The 24,202-nt window shown below is 43.0% G+C and overlaps 1 protein-coding gene across 2 annotated transcripts in view; it reads right to left on the reverse strand.

The window, feature by feature from the left end:
• FBXO32 (F-box protein 32) overlaps positions 1-24,202 on the reverse strand; it is a 43,818-nt gene that overhangs the window by 14,899 nt on the left and 4,717 nt on the right. The window contains exons 2-6 of one of the 2 annotated variants that reach the window (XM_055287182.2): positions 21,794-21,906; positions 20,266-20,315; positions 18,965-19,057; positions 1,398-1,491; positions 356-540 (exon numbers count right to left, since the gene is read on the reverse strand). In XM_055287182.2, the coding sequence (XP_055143157.1) occupies positions 356-540; positions 1,398-1,491; positions 18,965-19,057; positions 20,266-20,315; positions 21,794-21,906 (535 nt within the window). The remainder of the gene's footprint in view (positions 1-355; positions 541-1,397; positions 1,492-18,964; positions 19,058-20,265; positions 20,316-21,793; positions 21,907-24,202) is intronic. The other variant, XM_055287183.2, reaches the window with a different exon arrangement.

Raw genomic sequence — 24,202 nt, forward strand, 5'->3', positions numbered from 1 at the left:
AAAGCTGCAAACAACTCATCCTTTATGAGGAAACGAGCAAAGAGACATCTCTGAACTCCGCTAAAGATTTCAGCAGGATGGCCAGCATCTCCCCAAAAGCCAAGTTTCCAGCTTTCCCATAATAGTTCACCAGGCTGTCATCTTTCATGTACTTTGATCCCGTTTTGCCAAGTTTTTCTTCCCACCTCCCTTTATCAGGAGGTCCCCCAGCCCACCCTCAGCACCAGGACAAAGCAGCAGATCAGAAAAGACCAGACTCTTTCGTCACGGGAGTGAATTCAAAGTCCTGGCGAGGCTGTCCAGTGTCTCTGTGGAGGGACCCACTGCCGGGAGGAGGCTGGGTCTGCCCGCTTACCCTGGTGATCTGAATGTTGTTCAGCTGCTGCTGCCAGTGGAGAATTGTCTCCATCCGATACACCCACATGTTAATGTTCCCGACCAGCACAGACTTGCCGACTCTTTGGACCAGTGTACATAAGGACGTGTAGAGGGTCTGGAGTAGTTCCCTTATTAGTCTAATGTTTTGCTGGTCTTCAAGGACTTGAGTAGGGAAGAAAAAAATAATCACAGTTATGATATTGGAACACCCTGTATTTTATACATGAGCTTTTCTCTGTCTCTATTCCACTCATGTTACCCGGGCACTGCCTCTGGGGATATGGTTTTCTTCCTCACCAGTGTTTATTGTACGCTTGGCCAAGCTTCTGCATTTGAGGTTAAAGGGTAGAGTTTCCATTATCTAGGTCCCTCTTTGTTCTCTTCTCTCTCATTTTCTATAAAGCCTCTTTCTCTTTTCATTGTTCTCCCAGCAGCCATGGTTCACCTGATCAGAAAGCCACTCCTTTTGCCCAGAAGTGACCCCTTTTAGGACAGTCAGTGGAAGGAGCATGGTTTCAGGGGTTCGGAGCCTGGGTTCTAATCCTGTCTGGCTGACTCTCTGTGTGATTATGGACAAATCACTTCTCCTCATGGGCCTCAGTTTCCCCATGTGTACAATGAATCAGTTGAACCAGAGATCTAAGGTTCCTTCTAGCCCGAATAGTCTATTAATCTATTCTGACTTTGTACACATGTCCATTTTCTAGGAATTTGGGACCCGGAGGCTCGGTAGCCAGTGCTGGGACCTGTGTCTACACTGAGAAGCCTACGAGGCTTATAGTAGGGCAAGTGGATGGTCCCAAAGAAAGGACAGGAGGGTGATGGTCTCACCCTTTGCCATGAGGATGAGTTGCACCCCTTTCTGAACTGGAATTTAGTGCCTCTGAAATGTAGCTGGAGTTATTCATTTCTATCCATTCACATGTCTTCAAATCTAATGACACGTCCACTCCATTGGAAAATCCATCTGCCCACCTCTATGCCTATAAAAAGGGGCTAGAGAGTGAGAGAAGGCTCACCTTTCAGTACCACTTTTTCCAAAATATTCATGAAGTTCTTTTGGGCGATGCCACTCAGGGATGTGAGCTGTGACTTTGCTATCAGCTCCAACAGCTGAGGATAAAAATAGAAGTTGCCAGGCTTAGAATACAGAGATATTTTTCTCCTCTAATCTTCACTTTTGAGTCCCATGACACATGGATACAGACTGACGGGGAGAGATAAATGGCAGGCAGGGCCACAATGCAATAAAAAGCAGATGCTCAGAGTGAAAGATAAATGGGGTAATTCAAAACCCAGGATCGGGCTGAATATTTAATTGCTTTTCTTCTTTTAAATATAAAGAATTTTGGCTTCAGCCAGGGCTAATTCATTCTACTTGTCCTACTTCAGCAAGTGAAGCTGACGTACCCTGAAGGGAACAAAATCTCCCATGACCTGTGAATGGCTGAGTTCTGCAGAATCACCTCCCGGGGGAATTCTTCTGCCCCCGCTTGAACTTCTTCCTTATTGGCACTGACTGCTTGCAAGGCACCTAAAGCCCATGTTCAGCAGCCATGTGCACTTTCCATGGAAGTGGAGAGTCTTATCCTGATACCTCCTGCTATTAATTAGACCCTTTCATTGCACTTAAATTTCTATAGAAAGACGCCAATCACAGGAAGAGAGAGAAATTCAGGGATGTATTTTATATGATGTCACTGTGGCTAAAAACTTGGATCCTTGTAGCACTTGGCCTTAGATTCAAGTCTTGACTTGACCATGTATTAGCTCCGTGATGATGGGCAAGTTACTATATTTCTTGGTGCCTCACCCAGTTTGTTCATCTATACTAATAATATTTAGAGTCTTTAATACAAGGTTGAGTATTTAATACCTTTAATACAAGGTAGAGTCAATAATACAAGGTTGTTGTGAGTGATAATAGGAGAATGCACATAAAGCCCTCAGTAAGTACCTGGCACTAATTAGGTGCTAAATAGAGGGGTTTTTTTTGTTTTGTGTTTTGAGATGGCGTCTTGCTCTGTTGCCCAGGCTGGAGTGCAATGGTGCAATCTCGGCTTACTGCAACCTCCGCCTCCCAGGTTCAAGTGATTCCCCTGCCTCAGCCTCCTGAGTAGCTGGGATTACAGGCATGTGCCACTATGCCTGGCTAACGGTTTTTTTGTTTTTGTTTTTTGTATTTTTAGTGGAGACGGTTTTGCCACGTTGGCCAGGCTGCTCTCAAACTCCTGACCTCAGGTGATCCACCTGCCTTGGCTTCCCCAAATGCTGGGATTACAGGCATGAGCCACCACACCCGGCCAGTTTGTTTGTTGAAAAAGTATGTCCCATTCCTACCAACCCCATAATCACCAGACAAAAATAAATGAAGATAATAACTGAAGTTAGTGCATACTTAGTCCAATCTTTTTTTCCTTCTATAGCAAAATTCTTTACCGACATGGCAAGATTAAAAAACAAATAAAGGCTGGGTGCAGTGGCTCATGCCTGTAATCCCAGCACTTTGGGAGGCCAAGGCAGGTGGATCACGAGGTCAAGAGTTCAAGACCAGCCTGGCCAACATGGTGAAACTCCATCTCTAATAAAAGTACAAAAAATTAGCCGGGCATGGTGGCACATGCCTGTACTCCCAGCTACTCAGGAGGCTGAGGCAGGAGAATTGCTTGAAGCCAGCAGGCAGAGGTTGCAGTGAGCCGAGATCGTGCCATTGCACTCCCTCCTGGGCAACAGAGCAAGACTCCATCTTAAAAAATAAAAACAAAAAATAAAAAACAAAGTTCCTATTGTTGAAAAATGAAACTTTAGACTGGAAGGAATCTTAAGAGACCATCTAGTTCAATCCACTTAACAGATGAGCAAAGTGAGGCTCAAGAGACCCACCTTATGAGCCACTCCACAACTAGTGAGGACTCAGCAGAGTCCTTCTCAACACAGGAAAATAAAAGAACACACTTCATGCTTTCAAAGGGTTAACAAACAAAAGAGGTTGATATAAAGTGAAAGTACTTAACTTCATGAGAACCCACCAGGCCCCCAGAGAAAACTATTAGGCTGGTGCAAAAGTAATTGTGGTAACAACTAGCCTGAGACTCAGTAGACTAGACACAGAGAACCGAGGCCCCTCCTTTACACTGAAGCTAGAATCTCCGCTCCCAGGAAACTTTCTAAGAGATTCGTCTCCTGGCCAGGCCTCAGCCCAACTTCATTTCAGATCAATAAACACTGAGCATGACACTGTGGTGGGCGCTGGAATCAAGGCTGAGGGAAGAAGCAAAATGAAATTTTAAAGATTGGGTTGCAGAGGAGAATGGAAACTTTTGGATCAACGGCCTGGGCAATTCAGAGCACCTCTGCTTCCTTGGCATTTGTATAAAATGTTTGTCCCCATGGAGCTCTTTAGGAGCCTGTTAAACCACACACAGACTTTTAATTTCCTGAATGTAATTTTACTTTACATATTAAAAAAAACCACCCCAAACCAAACTCCTTTTTCTCCCTGGCTTCTGTATCTTTTCCACATGCAGGGAGAGATGAGGCTAGCTGACTGGGAGGAGGGGGTGGTTTGTTGCAATTAGTACTGGTGATCTAGTTGGAAGTCAGGAGCTCACTGAGTGTCTGCTAAAAGAGGCGGGAAATCAAAACACCAGTAGAGACCATGGCCATGGGCGGTGACCACACTGAATGCTGTGGTTTAGCTTTGCCACCAACCAGCACGTGACAGTCAAGAGAGGAGTGAAAATGGCACAAAGGGACTGGCCAAACCTTTCATTTACCTCCCTGACCAACAACAAGATTCAGAAGGCCAAGATGATGGTCTATTAATAACCTGATCCTCACATGACCAACATGAAGCAGATGAAAGAAGACAAAAGCCTTGGGTCGGCTCTTGAAGGGCAGTCGGCTGTGCACTGTGACTCATCACTGGGTAGGAGGTGGGGCAAGGGGTTGGGAGGAAGGCAGCCAGAGCTCTGCCTGAAATCCATCCAAAACCCAGATTCCATGTGACTACCATCTCATGAGGGTGTCAGTTTTAATCTTGTCAAAATATGCACCAATCACAAGGACAAGTAAACTCTCAACACTATGACTGTGCACTGGAGGAGAAACGAACTGTCTTTTGGTCTGATTATCTTCTCTAAGGAGAGGGAGGAATATAGCAGCAAAACTTTGTCAACTGACAGCATAATGACATATTAACCATTCTGTGCTCCATCCTATCTCAAGGGAAAGTCCCCCCCAACCTTTTTTTTTTTTTTTTTTTTTAACTGTCGTCTGACAGCTGTGGAGTCAGGAGAAAGAACCCTGGAAGAGGAGAAGACCTGGATTCTCTAGCTGGGTGACCTTTGTAACTGTCATTCATTTAGCAAGTATTTTCTGAGTGTCCACCCTGTGCTAGCATCGTGGTAGGTGACAGGGACATGATGATGAAGACACATGATCCCTAGACTCATGGAGTTTGCTCTCTAGCCTACAGTGTAAGTCATTTAATCTCTCTGAACTCCTGATTCTTCATTTCTAAAACGGAAATAAAGACTACTTACTTCACAGGATTGCTATGAGAATTAAGTAAGATAAATATGTACAAATCCACAGTAAATACCAAACATAAGGCATTTTTATTATAAGATATTATTTCTTTCCCTTTAAACTCCAGTCTTTTTGTGAAGTTTAAAGTTGACATCAGGGGTTAGCAAACTTTTTCTGCAAAGTGCCAAACAGTAGGTGTTTTAAGGTTTGTGGGCCACATGGTCTCTGTAGCAACTACTCCACCCTGAAGCTATAGCACAGAAATGGCTACAGACAATGTGTAAATGAGTGGGCATGGGTGTATTCCAATAAAACTTTATTTACAAAAGCAGGTGGAGGGCCAGATTTGGCACCTGGGCTATGTCATAGTTTCTCGTATATATCGTAAGAGTTTAAGAGTGAGGGCTCCAGAGGCAAACTGTCTGCCTCAGTTTTCCCATCTGCAAAATATGCACAGTAATAGTACCTACTTCAAAGTTGCTGTGAAGATTAAATGTATTCACATAGCACTCATAACTGTGCCTGGTAAAAGAATATACTCGATAAATTATTATCATTAGCTTTTAGCATAATACAGAGCATTACCAAATAAAATTATTGCCAATCATAACAGGGCAAAGTACAACCCATTTAAAGACCTTCAGAATCGCTGTATTTCAATTGTACCTGTTGTCAAACAAATGCATAAATGCTTTCACACTGTAATATTCCTTTCTGTCATTTTACTATGTTGGTGATACATTTAATAGCACCCTATCTGTTGATAAAAGTTAATGCTGATACATTTTATGACTTGCATAGTTTTTCTGCCATGGAGTCTTATTTTGCTAACAATAACGATAACAATGGGGTGCTTACTATGTGTCAGCAACTGCAGCTAAGCACTATACATATGTAATCTTGTTTATCTTTAACAACAACCCAGTGAGATAGGTTCTCCATTTAACCATTGAGGATATTGAGGCTCAGAGAAGTACTCACCTAAAGCCATACCAGCAGTAGCAAATGGTGGAGCCAGGACTTGAGCCCAGGTATGTCTAACAGAGAACACATTTTCTTTTTTTTTTGTTGAGACAAAGTCTCACTCTGTCACCTAGGCTGGAGTGCAGTGGCACAGTCATGGCTCACTGCAGCCTTTACCTCCGAGGCTCAAGCTATCTTCCCACCTCAGCCTCCCAAGTAGCTGGGACCACAGGGGCACAGCACAAAGCCTGGCTAATTTTTTTTATTTCTATTTGTAGAGACAGGGTCTTCCTATGTTACGCAGGCTGGCCTCGAACTTGTGGGATCAAGTGATCCTCGTGTTTCAGCCTCGTAAAGTGCTGGGATTGCGGGCATGAGCCCTGTGCCTGGCAGAACATATATTCTGATAGTTTCAGGACTTCAGTTTGTCAAGGCCAATCAATTTGCATGGAAGGCCAAATTTTACTCCAAAATGGGAGCAATACCATTTATTGTTATGTTCTGGGGAAACAGAGTCTAGAAATTTTATATAATATTGGGCTGGGTGTGGTGGCTCATGCCTGTAATCCTAGCACTTTGGGAGGACGAGGCAGGCAGATCACGAGGTCAGGAGATTGAGACCATCCTGGCTACTGGTGAAACCCCGTCTCTACTAAAAATACAAAAAATTAGCTGGATGTGGTGGCGGGTGCCTCTAGTCCCAGCTACTCAGGAGGCTGAGGCAGGAGAATGGTGTGAACCTGGGGGGCGGAGCTTGCAGTGAGCCGAGATCATGTCACTGCACTCCAGCCCAGGTGACAGAGCATGACTCCATCTCAAAAAAAAAAAGAAAAGAAATTTTATATAATATTATGTTGTGACTGGTAATCAACTTTTAATATTAAGGGCACTATAATGCTCAGAAAGTGCTAACAGCACATTTAGGATGAGGCAACTGCTTTGGGTAAACCACAGGGTCTACTTTCCACATCAGCATCACTCTATAGGCCCAGAGCTACTACGTAGTGATGTGTGGAACTAGTAGTGAAGAGAGCAGAATTTACCGATTTTTAAAATTTTTAATTTTTGAGACAGAGTCTTGCTCTGTTGCCCAGGCTGGAGTGTAATGGCATGATCTCGGCTCACTGCAACCTCCATCTCCCAGGTTCAAATGATTCTCCTGCCTCAGCCTTCTGAGTAGCTGGGATTACAGGTACCTGCCACCACACCTGGATACTTTTTGTATTTTTAGTAGAGATCGAGTTTCGCCATGTTGACCAGGTTGGTCCTGAACTCCTGACCTCAGAGGATCCGCCTGCCTTGGCCTCCCAAAGTGTTGGGATTACAGGCGTAAGCCATCGCCGCGCGCAGCCCAAATTTATCGATTTTATTTGTGTTAAGAGAGCTGCGTGCCTAGGAAAGTAGGTTTGTATCTAGCAATCTGTGTACCAGGATGACTTAGCCAACTGGATTCTTTGCCCCTAGCCACAAGAGAAAAAAAGAACAGAGGAAAATGTCTTGTTTGGAAGTGGCTGCTTGTTTTTGACTGGGCAAATTTTAGCCCAGGTGCCAGTAATTTGTGGCTACGTTTAAAGAGAGGCAGGGGGAGGGAAGGGGAAGGAGGAGGAGGCTTCTCGGCTCCTCTGGAATTCCATGGTGTCATTATCGTGTGGGCACTCTGGGCATCCGGCATGATCTGCAGTGACAAGCTGTGCAGTACCAGGAATGGCTCTGAGCTACTGGAGGGAGGGATGGTGGTCACCGCATGCCGAAACCACATCCTGCCCTTCAGCTTTGGCTCATGTTAGTTCTGGAGGCAATGAATAGGAGACAAATCTATTTGCAAGCAATATCGTATAGCAAATCTCAGAGCGGATATCAACCAAAGTTTGAAGTGGTGTGTGCAAGATGAATGGGCAGAAGAGAGATTTCCCTCTTATCTCACTGCACTCGTGTTGAGAGCAGGCTTCTTACGTCTTCTTCCCTACAGTTTATTTTAGCATAGCATTCATTGTTTTAAAAATCCATCAGTTCACGTTACTTCTTTGCTTAAAATCCTCAAATGGCTTCTCCTTGCACTTAGGAAAAAACTCAAGCTCCTTACCATGACTGGCAAGGTTCTCCCTGATCTGGTTTCTACTCCTTTTCCAGCCTAGTTTTGCACAAATTCATTCTGCTCTGGCTACACAGGTTATCCATCTCTCGAATAGGTCAAGCTTATTCTCACCTCTAGGCCTTTGCCTCTGCCACATCTTTACGTGCTCAGCTCCATCTCATCCCTCAGATCTCAGTTCAAACGTGGCCTGCCCCGGGCTCAGAGGGCCCTTTCCTGGCCATCTTATGCGAGAACCTCCCTGTTGCCATCTTTACCTTACCATGGTTTCATTGTTCTTCACTGTTCCATTTATGCATATCTGAATTGGTCTTGTTCACTTACTTGCTGATGGGCTAATTAGGATGGAACCCTCAAGACAGCAAGTGTTGTCCTGTTTCCCACTCTACCCCCAGCTTGGCACATGGTAAGCACTCAACAAATAGTGTTTTTTTAAACATACATTTGTCTTTTTGAATCAAAGAGTGTTGTAGCTGGAAGGGACTCAGGAAACAGTTTCCCCAAATTTCCTCCTGCTATAGATGAGGTGGCTCATGATGGCCAAACGACATATCAAGGTCAATGGCGGACCATCTGGCTGGTCAGGCTGATATCTATATGGGGACCGGTTCCAGACTGATGCCCCAGGAGTGGCATGGGCCTAGGAGTAAATTACTTATAATGCAAACATATCTCAAACACTTTCCAGAAAGGCAAGCAGCCTGAGATCTGGAGGGACAGTAAACACTTGGGCTTTCAGAAGCATCAACAAAAATAGCAGCTTCCTCTACCTGTTAGTTTAAAAGGACAAAACCACAAGGCTGTTGCCTAAGCATACTCTATCATTCTCATATGGAATTGTTAAGCACACAATTTATCCCCAAATTCCTTATCTCATATAACAGTGGGGTGTTACAGTATGAAGTATATGTCTGATTGGAAAATCTGCCAGAGTTATCAAAGGCAGAAATGAGTCCCAGCCTCAAGCAGCCTTGCCATGCCTCACATGCTCAATACCCAAGTTGGGTGCCCATCTATAGGAAGGCTGCGTCTTCTATAATAAACCTTTAGTTAGACTAGGCAGTGCCTCTCCCTGCTCTGAGTGCTGGGTACTTCCAAGACCCTTATTTACTCAATGAATAACACAGATAAAAAACCTGGAAAGTTTTGTTCTGACTTTGAGCTTGAACACTGACAGGTTGAAAGAGAAAAAAAATTCAGCGACATTAATAATCTGCAGGCATGTCAAGATTGGATAAATATTATTTGCAAGTGAAACAGCTCTCTTTTAACAGAGGGAGTTAAAATAATAAGGAGGGCCAAGTTTACACGCATTAATTGTATTCTCAGCAGAGAGAGACTTGCCTCTTCATCTTTCAACCATCCCGGTTACTTTTTTGTTGTTGTTGTTGAGATGGGAGTCTCACTCTGCTGCCCAGGCTGGAGTGCAGTGGTGTGAGCTGGCTCACTGCAACCTCTGCCTTTTGGGTTCAAATGATTCTCCTGCCTCAGCCTTCTGAGTAGCTGGGACTACAGGTGCCTGCCACCATGTCCGGCTGATTTTTGTATTTTTAATAGAGATGGGGTTTCACCATGTTGGCTAGGCTGGTCTCAAATTCCTCACCTCAAGCGATCCACCCGCCTCGGCCTCCCAAAGTGTTGGGATTACAGGTGTGAGCCACCACACCTGGCCCTGGTTACTTTTGAATTGACAATGGCAGTTTATTCCCCATTACATCCATCTGAACAGCGATGTCTGGCTTGGTGATCTTCCTTAAACTGAGCTCCCATCTATTCCAGCAACCCTCACCTCTACCCTACGGTTCTATAGGCTGAATGTCACATCACCATTGGCCCCTGACCCACAATCATTCCCCTTCACTTTTGTTCCTTCCCATTTCTAGGTTCTGCTTACATCACTTGTCCCTGCAAAGCCTTCCACTTGCCTTTCCATCTGGCCAAATCCTGGCCGTCCCTCAAGGAAGGAGAATTTCAGGTTCTACCTCTTTCAAGAAGCCATCTCCAAGGCTCCTAGACTGTACTAATTCAACTTGCCATTTGAATAGTCATACTTTGTCCCCAAGAGGAGCCCAGAAGCAACTGACAAGCAGGGGCCAGGTCTGACATGATTCTCAAGTGGCTATGGCAACACTAGGTGCTTGGGCCCGATACAGAAATACCCGTTCAGGGACTCAAAAGCATTCATTTTAAGCAATTTGCTGCGTAGGGAGACCTAGCAGGAGGATGCTGTCAATTCCCACTCCTTGCCATCAGAGACCTCTTCCTGTAGTGGACTTGTGAGGCCTTCAGATTCTGGGTCCCAGATACTCAGAGCACAGTATAAATACTCTCGGGAGCATCACTCCTGGGTTGAGAAAAGGTCTGTGGGACTGGCACTGAAAACCCAGCTCACCTGCCCAATTTGGCACATCCCAAGGTATGATAAACCCCCAACGGAGCCTAGATGCTTAGGTAGAATTTTAATAGAAAACATTGACCAGGTATGGTGGCTCATGCCTGTAATCCCAGCACTTTCGGAGGCCAAGACAGGTGGATCACAATGTCAAGAGATAGAGACCATCGTGGCCAACATCCTGTCTCTACTAAAAATACATAAATTAGCCGGGCATGGTGGCGGGCACCTGTAATCCCAGCTACTCAGGAGGCTGAGGCAGGAGAATCGCTTGAACCCGGGAGGCAGAGGTTGTAGTGAGCTAAGATCGTGGCACTGCACTCCAGCCTGGTGACAGAGCGAGACTCCGTCTCAAAACAAACAAAAACAACAACAACAACAACAACAAAAAAAAAAACACACACAAAAAAGAAAGAAAACACTGCTGGGATGCTGGTGGTATAGGTTTAGATCCTGAGTCATCAAGAAAAAAAAAATTATACAAAATAGGCACACTTTTGATCCAGCAGTCTCTGAAGTGGTACTGGAAAGAAAATCAGGTAGAAAAATAATAAAACAGAAATCTCAGTATTTTATATCATCTTTAATCTCTGATTTTGTGTACTTTCTAATGCCCACAATAAGGTCCCTAAAGTTGATGATGACAGTAACAGCAACAACCATTACACTCCTTGAATGTTACCACACAACAGGCGTGGTTCTACAGCATTTACCAGGTTGAAATTCAATTTCATTCTCACAGCAACACTGCAGGGTAGACATCATTACTGGCATCTTTTAGAGGTATATGAGTTATAAGTGAATTTATGAATATGCATAAAGTGAGAGTGCATGCTTAAGTTATTTTATACTATTAGGAGTCTATGCTCTAGTCTCTTAGTCCTCCCCCATTTCCATGGGAGCCCTAATTTCTGTGGGTACCCTCCTACTTCTTCAAATACCTTACTACATCTAGGGTGGTGTGGGCATCTTCCACTTCTTCAGGCGGCCTCCTTTTTCTACACAGCCCCCTCCAATTCTGTGGCCATGTCCCCCTGTCTGTGAGTGTCCCCCATTTCTGTGGGCACCTAGACACCACAGGATCTGCCTGCCTGAATGCTAATAATAATGACTAACAAGGCCAGAAATTCCAAGAGATACAGATTTCCTCCTGTGAAATCACTAACAGTTTAACCAGTCATTGAAGGACTGACCCTATACCATTAAAGTTAATGACCCCAGTACCAAGATGTGGTAGAGGCAGTTGGCTATGAAGTTTCAGAAGGGTGGGATCACAATCACTTCTGTGCATCATTTCTTTTCTTTTTTAATCTTTTTTTGAGACAGAGTCTCCCTCTGTTACCCAGGCTGGAGGGTGGTGGCACGATCTTGGCTCCCGGGTTCAAGTGATTCTCATGCCTCAGCCTCCAGAGTAGCTGGGACTACAGCAGTGTGCCATCAACCCAGCTAATTTTTGTATTTTTAGTAGAGACAGGGTTTCACCATCTTGGCCAGGCTGTTCTCGAACTCCTGACCTCAGGTGATCTGCCTGCCGTGGCCTCCCAGATTGCTGGGATTACAGGTGTGAGCCACCACGCCCGGCTCTGTGCATCATTTTCAAATGGGCCTGTGGCTCTACTCTTTTGACTTTATTGCTGCTGCAGTGGTTGGCCTTTTCTCCATCCCAGATAGCACCAGTTTAAAGCCCAGGTGGCCGAGGCCACCCTCCGTCAGAGGAAGGCCTCTGCATGTACAGCCTCAAGTGAATCCAAGGTCACTGTGGCAGAGGAACCTGTGTGAAGGGGCCAGGATGCTGATGCACATCAAGGCCCACCAGGGGCTTGGCAACAGCAAGACCTTAATTTAAGGCATTGGGTTTAAATTTGAGTCATCGTGCCATATTCCAGCCTTTTGTTTGCCAAACCGCCAGTCAACTTAAACTAAAACATGTTTTTGGAAAATGCTTTCAGCGGTGGTAGGAATGCAGTAACTTGCTGGAAGCATTCAAATGCACTTAGGGTGGTAACGCAGAAAAAAAATAAGAATGTGCATCAGTTTAGGTTGTGATGCTCTGCTGCAGAGGGACAAAGAAACTGGTGTTGCAAGCTTTTATTTGTCCTTCTTGATCCACTAGCACATACGGGTCAGTTTACTCCAGTGAGAAAATTGGTACTCAAGTTCTCCATGACCTTTCTGGGCTGTTAATGGTAGCTACAGTTACTGTAGACTTGGGCTCATTCTCATTCTATAGAGAGAGCTATGAGTAATCAGATCAAAGGTCATTCTGGCATTAAGACTCTCTCCTGTGATAGTGTGTGTGCATGTGTGCAAATATTTTAGTGGTGATAAAAGGCAGGCTCCATTTTGCACTTTGCCCTCTAAGCAATGCAGTTGAAAGGAGAGAGCACTGGAGCAGGAGTTGGAGAACCAGGCTTAGGTCCTGTCTTTATTCCACGTCCCTTCCTGGGCAGGGCCTCTGCTTCCTCACCTCTAAAATGAGTTAACAACATCTGCCTACTGTACAGCTTGACTGTGCTTACCAAAGACGTAGACATACAAAGATGGAATTCGTAAACCACAAAGTAACAGATTTATAATTTGCTGGTTGATGGCATCTGGGGATGCCACAGCCTGTTAGAAGTCATGACTTTCTGAAACACTGCTTGGCCAAGGTGCTGTTGCTTGTTTTTTTTCCAGTGGCTTCCTCTTGCGTACCAGATAATATAGCCTCACACTCAAAGCCTCTTCTCAAGTCTGTCCAATGTCCTTTTCTGGCTATATTTAAATGAACAATCATCACTAGTGTTTATAAACTTCTTACTACACATGACTAACACTCATAAACTGCTTATCTCATTTAGTCCTCATCATATCTAGGAGCAAGGTGCTATTGTCATCATTTCCATTTTACAGATGGGCCAGTTTGGCCTGACCAAGATCATAATAATCAGCTTGTGGCAACACCCTTCGATGATCTTTTTTTTTTTTTTTGAGACAGAATTTCTAAAACAGCAGCCTCTGTCACCCAGGCTGGAGTGCAGTGGCATGATCTTGGCTCACTGCAACCTTTGCCTCCCGGGTTCAAGTGATTCTCCTGCCTCAGTGTCCCAAGTAGCTGGGATTAACAGGCATGTGCCACCACACCTGGCCAATTTTTGTATTTTAAGTAGAGATGGGGTTTCACCATGTTGGACAGGCTGGTCTTGAACTCCTGACCTCAAGTGATCTGCCCGCCTCAGCCTCCCAAAGTGCTGGGATTACAGGCGTGAGCCACCACACCCAGCCCATGATCCTATATTCTAAAGCACACTGTGCTACTTCTGTCCATACTTGAATGTTCTGCTCACCGATCTCTGAACAGACCTTATAGCTGCCTGCCTCAAACCAGTTCCCCTGAGTTCTACTCCTACTCAAGACCAGTTCAAACCCCACTTTCTCCTTGAAGACTTTCTTGAATATCCTGCCCACAGTGATGCTACCCTTCTGAAACTTCATAGCCTATCTGCCTCTACCACATCTTGGTTCTTTTCAAATTCATTCTCATGGTGTCAGGGTAGGTAACTTCTTTTAATGCATACTTCTCAGGCTATCAGTTAGACTGTATGGCAGAGGGCAATAATTTTTTTTTTCTGTAGAAATCCAGATAGTAAATATTTTAGGCTTGCAGGCTATAACCTCTCTGTTGCTCAACTCTGAACCCAACTCTGCCATTTTGCACAAAAACAGCCATAGACAATATCTAATGAATGAGCATTGCTGTGTTCCAAAAAAACTTTATTTATAGATACTGAAGTTTGAGCTGCACATAATTTCCATGTGTTATGAAATATTATACTCCTTTCAATTTTTTAAAACATTGAAAAACATACAAATCATTCTTAGCTCATGGGCCATACAAAAACAGGCGGTAGGCTATTGACCTGAGGGCTAGAAGTTTGCTGACCCCTGCTGCAGGCCTTCAAGGTAGAGTCAGAACTATTTCATCTATTTCCTTCACTGGCTAGTGGCAGGGCCTGGAGAAAATAATACAGGTTTTGGAGGAGTATAAGTTTGAATTCAAGTTCAAGCTCTATATTACATTGTACTCAGCAATAACAGATACTAAATAACGATTGCTTTCACGCCCTTTTAAAGTCATATTTTTTATTGGTACTGCTCAGTTTTTATCTTAATTCCATCTTATCCCAATGATGCAGTTTCTCAAGGGACTCACTAAGGACGAGGGGAACAGGGGCAGTTGTTTGGGTAAATGTTGGTGTTTTCTGTCACTGAGCCTCACTGGGGAGAATATAAAGATTTTAAAAATGTATGACCATTCTAAGGACCTCAAAAGTCCCATTGCAAATAGGCAAATCTCTGTCCCCAACTTATCTGGCCTTTGAATTGAGTCTTCAGGTTTTAATCACCCCGGAAAGATGGTTGCATATGCTAAAATCCTACTTAACTTTCTGAAAAGTAAGTTACATTGCATTTTGAAATTTATATAACACTTTCACACCCACTACATTTTTACATTTTATTTTTTCATTCTCATAAAAATGCTTCAATACAGGTATGGTTATCCTAGATTTACAGTTTAGAGAAGTAAAATGATCGATTTGCAGAAGGTACTACAAAAAAAGAAGCTTCGAACTTTGAGCTGGAATATAGGAGGGGCTGTCCTCTTTCCATCACTAAATTCCTGATGGACCACAGTACACGCCCCAGGAGTCATGTCTAGAGTTTAATGTCTCAGTGCACTTTGTTTAAAAATTTTCATTAATATGCAAAACACAATATCTGGGCTCCAAAGTAGTTTCTGAGCTGGTCTGTAAACTTGAAAACTGATTGGGATCACCAGGCAGATATTTTAAAAGTAGCAATGCCTGGGTACCACCTTCAACTAATTAAATCGGAAGCTCCAGAGGTGGGCTTCTGTAGTCTAACAAGCTTCGAAGGTGATTTAAATGTGCAGCCAGGGCTGAGAACCACTGGGGTCCCAGCAGGCTCACTGCAGAGCCATTACGTGGGTGATGGTCTCTGAAACCTTCCCCTGGTTGACTTGATGCTCAAGACTCACTCAATTCTCTGACCTCTCTGTGGCCTGGTTAGTCAGCACTCACCTACTCATGGTTACAAACTTCCAGTCCGACTGGCTCGGCCTCTGGAATCCTCTCCAGCTCCCCAAGGGAATTTCCAAAATGTGTTGGTCTTGAGGTATAGGGTAAACTATGTTTTAAATGTCCTTCCACAAGTAGGTAAGTTGCTGCTTCTAGAGATGTGAAATCTTTAAAACACATAGCTAGAACTGTCTTTATGTCATTGGGGCTGTGTAGGGGAGGGAGCAGGGCCAATGCATGTAGCTTGTAGCCAGTGAAAATGATGTAGAAATGATATATAAACATCTAAGTTATAGTAAAAAATTTTGACTCTAAACATTCCATGAAATTTTCATGCTGAGTGATAAAAATGATAACATTTTGAGATAGCAGTGTTAGCCATCTCTTTTATTACCTCTGCATGTCTCTTTTTTGGAAGATGACAACCGGCATGAACATAACAGATTTTCAGAAAATGTATTTGTCTCTCAAGGCTTTGAACGTTTTTTTTTTTCCAAATGGCCCTTAAAAATCAGTTTAGCTCCTTAGCAAAACCGGTACTCACGGCAGCATTTAAACACCGTTAGGTCAAAGTAGTACGATGGGGAGAGTATACTGGCAAGCTACTTTGCAGAGTTGGTTTAAGGATAAGAATGTATGAGAAGTATACTGAGTTCCTAAGAAGGAAAACCTCAAAACACGGCGGCTATCATTAAAATGTTTTAAGTTCTTTATAAAAATAACACATTATTCCTCAAATTACAGAGGTCTCTAATAGTGATGGGGAAAAATTGTTCTTTGCAAAATAGAAATATTTTTCCACTATTTCTGAACCTAACAACTTTGAAAGCATTCAGCAGTTTCTCTAAGATTATTTAAAGCAAAGTGCTCGTGATGTATTTTACAATTAGATACTCTTAGATACGTGTTCTCTGTGCTGAGTCTTAAGCAAGTGCCAGATTCACCAATTAGTTTTTTAAAAGTAGAAAACATTTTAATCAACTCAACTGAACAGGTGTTTTAGGGGGAAATCAATAATTTTGGTAAGTGGGTAACAGTAAACATTAGTGGCTGACTTTGCACAGTAGATAGATTCTAGTGTCCAAAGTGCTTCTGTTTATATCACTGAGTTTCCCTGAATTTGAAGTAAGTCATTCTTACAGAGGAGGAAACCACGTCTTAGGAAGGCTGAGATAGTTTGAAATTAGTGGAGCTGGGACCTGCCCTCAGGCTATTTTACTTCAGCTCCTCTGCTCACACAGAACTCATGGTAGCAGTTAAAAGTGTAGACTCTGACTGCCCAGATTTCAAATCTTGATTTCGTCCCTTTGTGATCATGGACAAGTCATTTTATCTTACTGTACTGCCATTTGTTTAAAGAGAGATAATAAAAGCACCCATATTTTATAAGGTTATTGAAAAGATAAAAGGTGAAAATGAACATATTGGATGAAATAGATTTTCACTATCATGATGCTTGCTCCTTTGCTTTATTTCTTGTAAAAGGAAAAGCAGGTAGAAAGGAAGACCATCTAAAAACTGACCATTCTGAAGATCAGTTTGTAATGAGACATCAGATATAAGTGTCTTCCTCTAATACCTAGAAGATGGAAACTATTTGTATTCTTAGCAATGGAAGTTTCCAGATCATCCGGGGCCCATTTCCAACCAGCCTAGACTAGTCTGTGGGCCCTAGGAGGACTAGGTGACCTCTGTGAACTTGCAGAGTCACACTGAATGGCATGAACATTTCACCCAAGAAGGTCTCTTATTTTTATCCCTTTTGGATTGGAAGAAGAGCTTAGCTGAAGAGCGAATAGATCTGCTCATGTGGTCACAGGCTCAGCTCACAGCTCCTAACCTGCTTCTTGCAGGCCTGCGTTTTTATCAGGTCACTTTGGACAGCCAAGCCTGCATCTGCCCAGATGACAGGTGAAGGATCCAGGCCTCAAGGGGCCTTGAATGTCATCACCCTGGCTGAGCCTCTGCAATCATCTGACTCAGTGACACGGCACCGAGAAGCACAACAACCCAGGAAAAAGAAAATAAAAACCAAACCAACCACACCCACAGGGGGAAAATTCCCTCCTACTTCTGAGCCTAAACCCAAACAGCTGCTACCCCAGGTTGACTGCTGACAAAAATACACAAGGGAGCTTTGGAGGGCAGGCAGGGGGAACAAAATAATAAACCAATTAAAAATAATAACGTGACGGTCATGGTTAAGCTGATTTGCTTTACTACCTTCATCATTAATATTTTTGCTCATTAACTTTTTCTTTTTTGAGACGGAGTCTTGCACTGTCGCCCAGGCTGGAGTGCAATGGCACCATCTCTGCTCACTGCAACCTCTGCCTCCTGGATTCAAGCGATTCTCCTGCCTCAGCCTCCCGGGTAGCTGGGATTACAGGCGCCCGCCACCACATCTGGATAATTTTTTTTTGTATTTTTAGTAGAGATGGGGTTTCACTATGTTGGCCAGGCTGGTCTCGAACTCCTGACCTCATGATCCACTTGTCTTAGCCTCCCAAAGTGCTGGGATTACAGGCGTGAGCCAATGCACCCAGCCTTTTTTGTTTTTTGATTTTTCTTTTTTCAAAATACGGTTTAAAATGGAAAGCAACAGATCCAGTCAGATTTTTTTTTTTTTTAAGATGGAGTCTCACTCCCGTTGCCCAGGCTGGAGTGCAATGACGTGATCTCAGCTCACTGCAATGTCTGCCTTCTGGGTTCAAGCGATTCTCCTGCCTCAGCCTCCTGAGTAGCTGGGATTACAGGCACCCGCCACCACGCCTGGCTAATTTTCTTGTATTTTTAGTAGAGATGGGGTTTCACCATGTTGTCCAGGCTGGTCTCAAACTCCTGACCTCAGGTGATCCACCTGCTTCAGCCTCCCAAAGTGCTGGGATTACAGGTGTGAGCCACCGCGCCCGGCCAAAACAGGCAGTTTTAAGCTTTAGGTGGACATGGGACTGAATACTGTTATCACACGGGGGTGGAAGGGAACCACAGGCACAAAACACGGAGGTGCTTTAACTCATCCAGTTTTGTGGCCTCATCTGAGAATGCCTTGGGGGTCCCCCAGAGTCAGCTGAAGTAGGACAAGAGGGAGACAGTGAGAACAGTCAGAGATGCAGGGTTTTGAAACAGGCCAAAGTGCTTTAGGGTTTGCTTCCTGCTGAATTCTCTCTTGCTAAAGCTGTTGCCAGGGCCGGTGCTGCCTGTGACATGTTCCCATGTATCCACAGGGCGGGCTTGGAAGGGGCTTGGCGTGAAATTTCACTTGAAGAGACTGGCTCTTTAACCGACTCACTGGGGTATTATGGCGGCCCCTGCCCGTCCTGGCCAATCTCAGGGACATCCTAGTAGGACTCACTTAAGAACTTGAAGTACGTTGGGGAAGAAGGAGATTGAGGGGTCTATTTCCTGCTTACCTCAAAATTCTTAGGGTCCTAAAAAGTTATTTTTTGGGGAAACTACTTCGAGACAACCCAAAGAGATGATTCAACTTGGGAAAGAGCCTGGATGAGCCGTTAGGCACTTGAGACTTACCCGGACCACGTAGTTAAATCTTCTGGAATCCAGAATGGCAGTTGAGAAGTCCAGTCTGTTGAAAGCTTCCCCCAGGGTGCAATATCCATGGCGCTGAATGCGAAAACAAAGGCACAGAAGTTATTCCTGCCATGCAGAGGTCATCCAAGTAAAAATGAGCCAGTTAGAACAACCCAACTGGATTTTGCCGAATGAGCTTGATGCCTGTCTTAGGTGACCTGGGGCACTGGCTTCTTTCCTGTACCCACAAGCCCTTGAGAGCCACCAAGATGGGTAACACAGCCAGCAGCTGCCTCAGTCAGCCCCTCACATGTTAAACACCCCCTTTTCGTGACTTGTACCATTTGGGACCTTGCTTATGATTTTTCCACATATTAGTCTGGAAAAATCATAAGTAATTGCTTATTAAGGAAAGACTGGGAGCAGAGTACGGGATATGGGAGGTCATGATGGTTGGTGACTGTAACGTACTCCTGGGAGGAGAATTAGACCTACCTGCACCAACTGTGTCACCACCTTGCCTTATACCAATAGTGCTTTTCTCACTGTGATCATCAGAAGTGTTTATAAGGTTTTGGGAGGAAGCAAAAGAAGTTTTGATCTTTTAACCTATGAACACAGAGGGAATTGGGAGTATAAAGTCCCAGCTCTGCTCTGAGTATCTGGGTGGTCTTGGGAATATTAGTGACCCCCTCTGGACCTCAAATCACAGAGGGGACTAGATGTTCACTGAGGTCCCTGACAGTCATAGAAATTCTTTCATATTGCCTGTATCCTAGTTATTTTAGCAGCAAATGCCTGTACAGAGAGAAAATATACATAAAAGGGCTTTATAAAGTACCACACAAATGTAGTTATTATAATGTCTTGTCCCCTCCCACATCACACTGAGCAGGCACTGAAAACCTCTACTATATTTAGTGATTAGCCCTTCCAGGACTGAAATTTAACTGAGTTGGAGTCCAAAGAGATCTTAGAACAAAAAGGAGACCTTGCCTTGAGGCAAAACCCAGGACAATATAATAATATGGTTGAGATGGGCATGTCAATCTTTATAAAGCATTTTTACATACATAATCTCATTGAACGACTAGAGGGTCCACCTAGTGACTTTTGCTTCTTTCTCCCTCTGTTGTTCTAAACTCTGATGGTTGGCTAAATAATAGACTAATAGCTGCCATCTCCCACATCCAAGAAGACTCTCATGATCTGAAATAATTTCCCTCCCTACCATATCCCTCCCTGCGCTATCAGGAAGGGATAAGGTTTAGCATAACTTAGTAAATGAATGGGATGCTCACCTCTTTAGTACTTCCTTTGTGAACATAGATCCATTTTTCTTGGTGGAAATCTACAGAGACAAAAAGAATACACAGCTTTAACATCTGCAACATGCTCAAGATTTAAGACATCTCATTTCATTTATTCCAAAGTTTTAAAAGTTTTGACAAAAAAGATAAGGACTCTACTGACAAGCGAAGAAGTTTCAAGTGCTTAATTTCTGCAGTGTAGAAATGCTGGGGCTATAAGTTGCTTTGTCTGGAGCACTCTAAATCTTTGATAGCCAGATTTCATATACCAAAGCTCCAAACCATTATTATTTTTTTCTAAGACATTATGCCATAAGAAATTACAGGCCAGATGCAGTGGGCTCATGCCTGAAATCTCAGCACTGTGGGAGGTTGAGGCAGGCAGATCACTAGAGGTCAGGAGTTCGAGACCAGCCTGGCCAACATGGTGAAACCCCATCTGTTCTAAAAATACAAAAATTAACCAGGGGTGATAGCGGGCACCTGTAATCCCAGCTACTTGGGAGGCTGAGGTAGGAGAATCAACTTGAACCTGGGAGGCAGAGGTTGCAGTGAGCCAAGATTGTGCCACTGAACTCCAGCCTAAGCGACAGAGCGAGATTTCGTCTGCTCCCCAACAAAAAAATGAAATTAGGCTTCGACAGACTGAGTTACATGCTGTGAACAGAAGGGGGTGGATCGCTTGAGCCCTGGAGTTTGAGACCAGCCTGGGCAACAGGCGAATCCCCGTCTCTACTAAAAACACAAAAATTATCTGGGTATGGTGGCAGGTACTTGTAATCCCAGCTACTCAGGAGGCTGAGGCAGGAGAATCGCTTAAACCCGAGAGGTGGAGGTTGCAGTGAGCTGAGATCATGCCACTGACTCCAGCCTGGGTGACAAAGCGAGACTCTGTCTCAAAAAACAAAAACAAACAAACAAACAAACAAAAAACACCAAAAAAAAAAAAAACCCTAATACTCAAGTACAAGTTTATTTTAAATGCCAAGCCTGAAACTTATATAAGCCCATGAAAAGTGGAAATCAAACAGATAACATGAGGAAAACATGCATTACAGATAAAATAACCTGTAATTCCTGCTAATTAATACTTTATATTCTCTGCTGATACTTACATATAGTATCTAGAAATCTTAATTGGATTTATACAAGGAAAGAGGGAGAAAAATCTATTTTCAAAGCCTCAAAACAGTTCAAAATGAAAGTACATACTAGAACTGATTCAGCTGACCACATCACTGTAAAATAACTTATGTCAAATACAAATGACTAGCAGGAAAAAAGGCCCTCAACTAGCAACTGACTTATAAACAAGACTATAAAGAACATGTTAATCTCACTTGTAGAATGCACAGCCAGGTTTCTGAGTGCTAAGATCTCAGTAACCTCTGTCAGTGACACACAGTAAAACACTGAGGCAGATGTGTGACATGGGAGGTGTTATTTTTTTTTTCATCCAAGAACCAATCATAACTATCTTCAAACAGCTTTTTTCTGAAGTTCAAAACAAATGGCTTACACTGAGTTTTGGTTTTGCTATTCAGCATGTCCTTCTTTCTCTTCTTGGCTGCAACATCATAGTTCAGGCTGTTGAAAAGATTCTCCTTATTGTATACTTCCTTGTTGCAGTAACTATGAATAACAGAAGACAAAGAGGATAAGCTGTAACAGCTATACATGAACCTGAGCTGTTTCTATAAATAACTCACTGAGTTATAAGACAAGCAAACACACAGGCTTCTCAAACAAAATAAAACAATAAAATGATCACTCAAAAAAAAAAAGTCTATACAGGCACAGGCTTCTCCTTTAGGATGAAACATGTTCACATCTGTGGGGAAGGCAGGGATGGGAGCTGCTACTTCTTTTGAATTCCCTAATAGTGCCTTGCATTGTAATTTGACACACAGCACTCTACTCTTCAACTAAGAGCAATGCAGAGTACACGATACTACTTTAAACAAAAATGACGAATGGGGGGAGGGGTGATTACTGGTGTTGCTGTACTACACAGTGCCTTCATTTTGCAAAAGCATCTACCCCAAGCTGCTGCTGCTTCTTTAAAGAAAAAAAAAAAGTTTCATTGAGATAAACTTCACATACCATACAATTCATCCATTTAAAGTATACTTAAGCCGCTTTTAAGTAGCATCCTTCTAACATGTCTTTAAAACACGATCACGTTTACAAAAATCTGACTTATAAACTCCATTTCTAGGAGATGCTTTGTGTATAGTGCTAGTTGCTTAGGTTTTATGTGGTGCCTTGACTAAAACACACTAGGCATCATGCTGTGAGGTGAAGACCTTGGGTCTTGACTATACAAGGTAAACTTATAATTGATAAATTTATAAGGGCTGAACAGACATTGGATGTACCTGCCTAATTCACAGGTCACTGAAGGATGGGCAGGCTCATCTCGGCCCGGCACTTATTTCCCTCAGTGGGCTGAGCAATCATTTGAGGGGTAATGAGCTATTCTACTATACAATGTAACTTCAAAGTAAATCTCTGAATAATTTCCACAGAAGGAATGCAGGAGAAATACTGAGGTATGATAAGATAGGTTCCCTAACTCCCTCAACTCCCACAAAGTATGTAAAACAGGATTTATAATGCCAACTGGTAAAACATAAATTAGGGTTTTTTTTTTTTTTTTGCTATACCACCGATATTTTATACTCCTTTAATGTTCTGAGTTTCTCTGCGGAATTTAAAATGTAATTTGATTTATATCTTTTTTGGATATACATCTGTTGGGTACAATTATGTACATCTGCACTTCTCTATTTCCTTGGCATTATGTAAATGGTAGAAGAGAAAAAGAAGATTTGAAGCAACTTCTAGTACCTTTTTGTTATTAATACAATAGTCTCTCAAGTAGCACTTCGGTTAGTATAAGTATCTTGCTAATATGCTTACATGTGACATCTCCAACAATATACTCAGTGTTGCTTTTCTGGACCCTTAAGGACAAACATGATAAATAATCATTTGTTAATCTTCCTTCATAAGGCCATACTTAATACATTTATTTAGTTTCCTCTAAACTCAATAGCCTTCTCCTTTTCATTCAGGGAAACAGGATATTTTTAGGTTTCAGATAGAGTCATGCAGAAATGTCCTCTCAGAGGCACCTTCAAAAGCAAGCCAAGGATGAGTGTTTTGGGCCAGGCTTTGTATAACACTTCAGTGTGTTTCTGTCTATTTGCATGACTATAGGGGTATACAATCACTGACCAGCTGATTATCTGCTCCAAGGTCAGAAGGAAAAGAGGGACAGAACAAAGAACAGAGCTGAATTCCTGAGGCTAACTTAAGACATTTCAATCAACGTTGAGAAAAACAGCAAACGATGGAAGGTCATTTGAGTGGTCCATGATGTACCACAGCTGAGAACAGCTTTAGCAAGCAAAGCTAGAACATTTTGTGTGCAAAAATACCACATGAAGACTTACTTAGAAAGAACACACACAACCCCCACAAACAACAAAAACCTACAGTATAAATTCCACATGTAGAGAATCATAAAAGGAGGTTGTCTTATTCTCAACATTTAAGGTGCAGCAGCAGATTTTCCGAGCCTGGGCCATAGATTGTGATCATTATTTAGAAAGTTCAAATATTTAGATTTCATCTTATTCTTTTCCAATTGAAAACGTTCTTTAAAGGAATTGGAGCACTCACTTTCCTCAGAAGCTACAATAACCTGCTTTAAGCCTGAGTGACTCATTTCAAAAGCTAGTTTAGAAAGAATTTTACATAATTGATGATGTTCTCTCACCGTAGAATGTAGAAAAGTTTTAACCAAAGAGAAACCCTATATTTTCACTTGGTATTAGGTTTTAGATTCTGGAGGAAGGGCCTGGAAAGAAGGGCTATGGGGTTTATTTGTGTTGCCTACTTATATGTTTTCTTTTAAGCAATA

The sequence above is a fragment of the Symphalangus syndactylus genome, chromosome 7 (genome assembly GCF_028878055.3).
Source record: "Symphalangus syndactylus isolate Jambi chromosome 7, NHGRI_mSymSyn1-v2.1_pri, whole genome shotgun sequence".
Taxonomy (NCBI): domain Eukaryota; kingdom Metazoa; phylum Chordata; class Mammalia; order Primates; family Hylobatidae; genus Symphalangus; species Symphalangus syndactylus.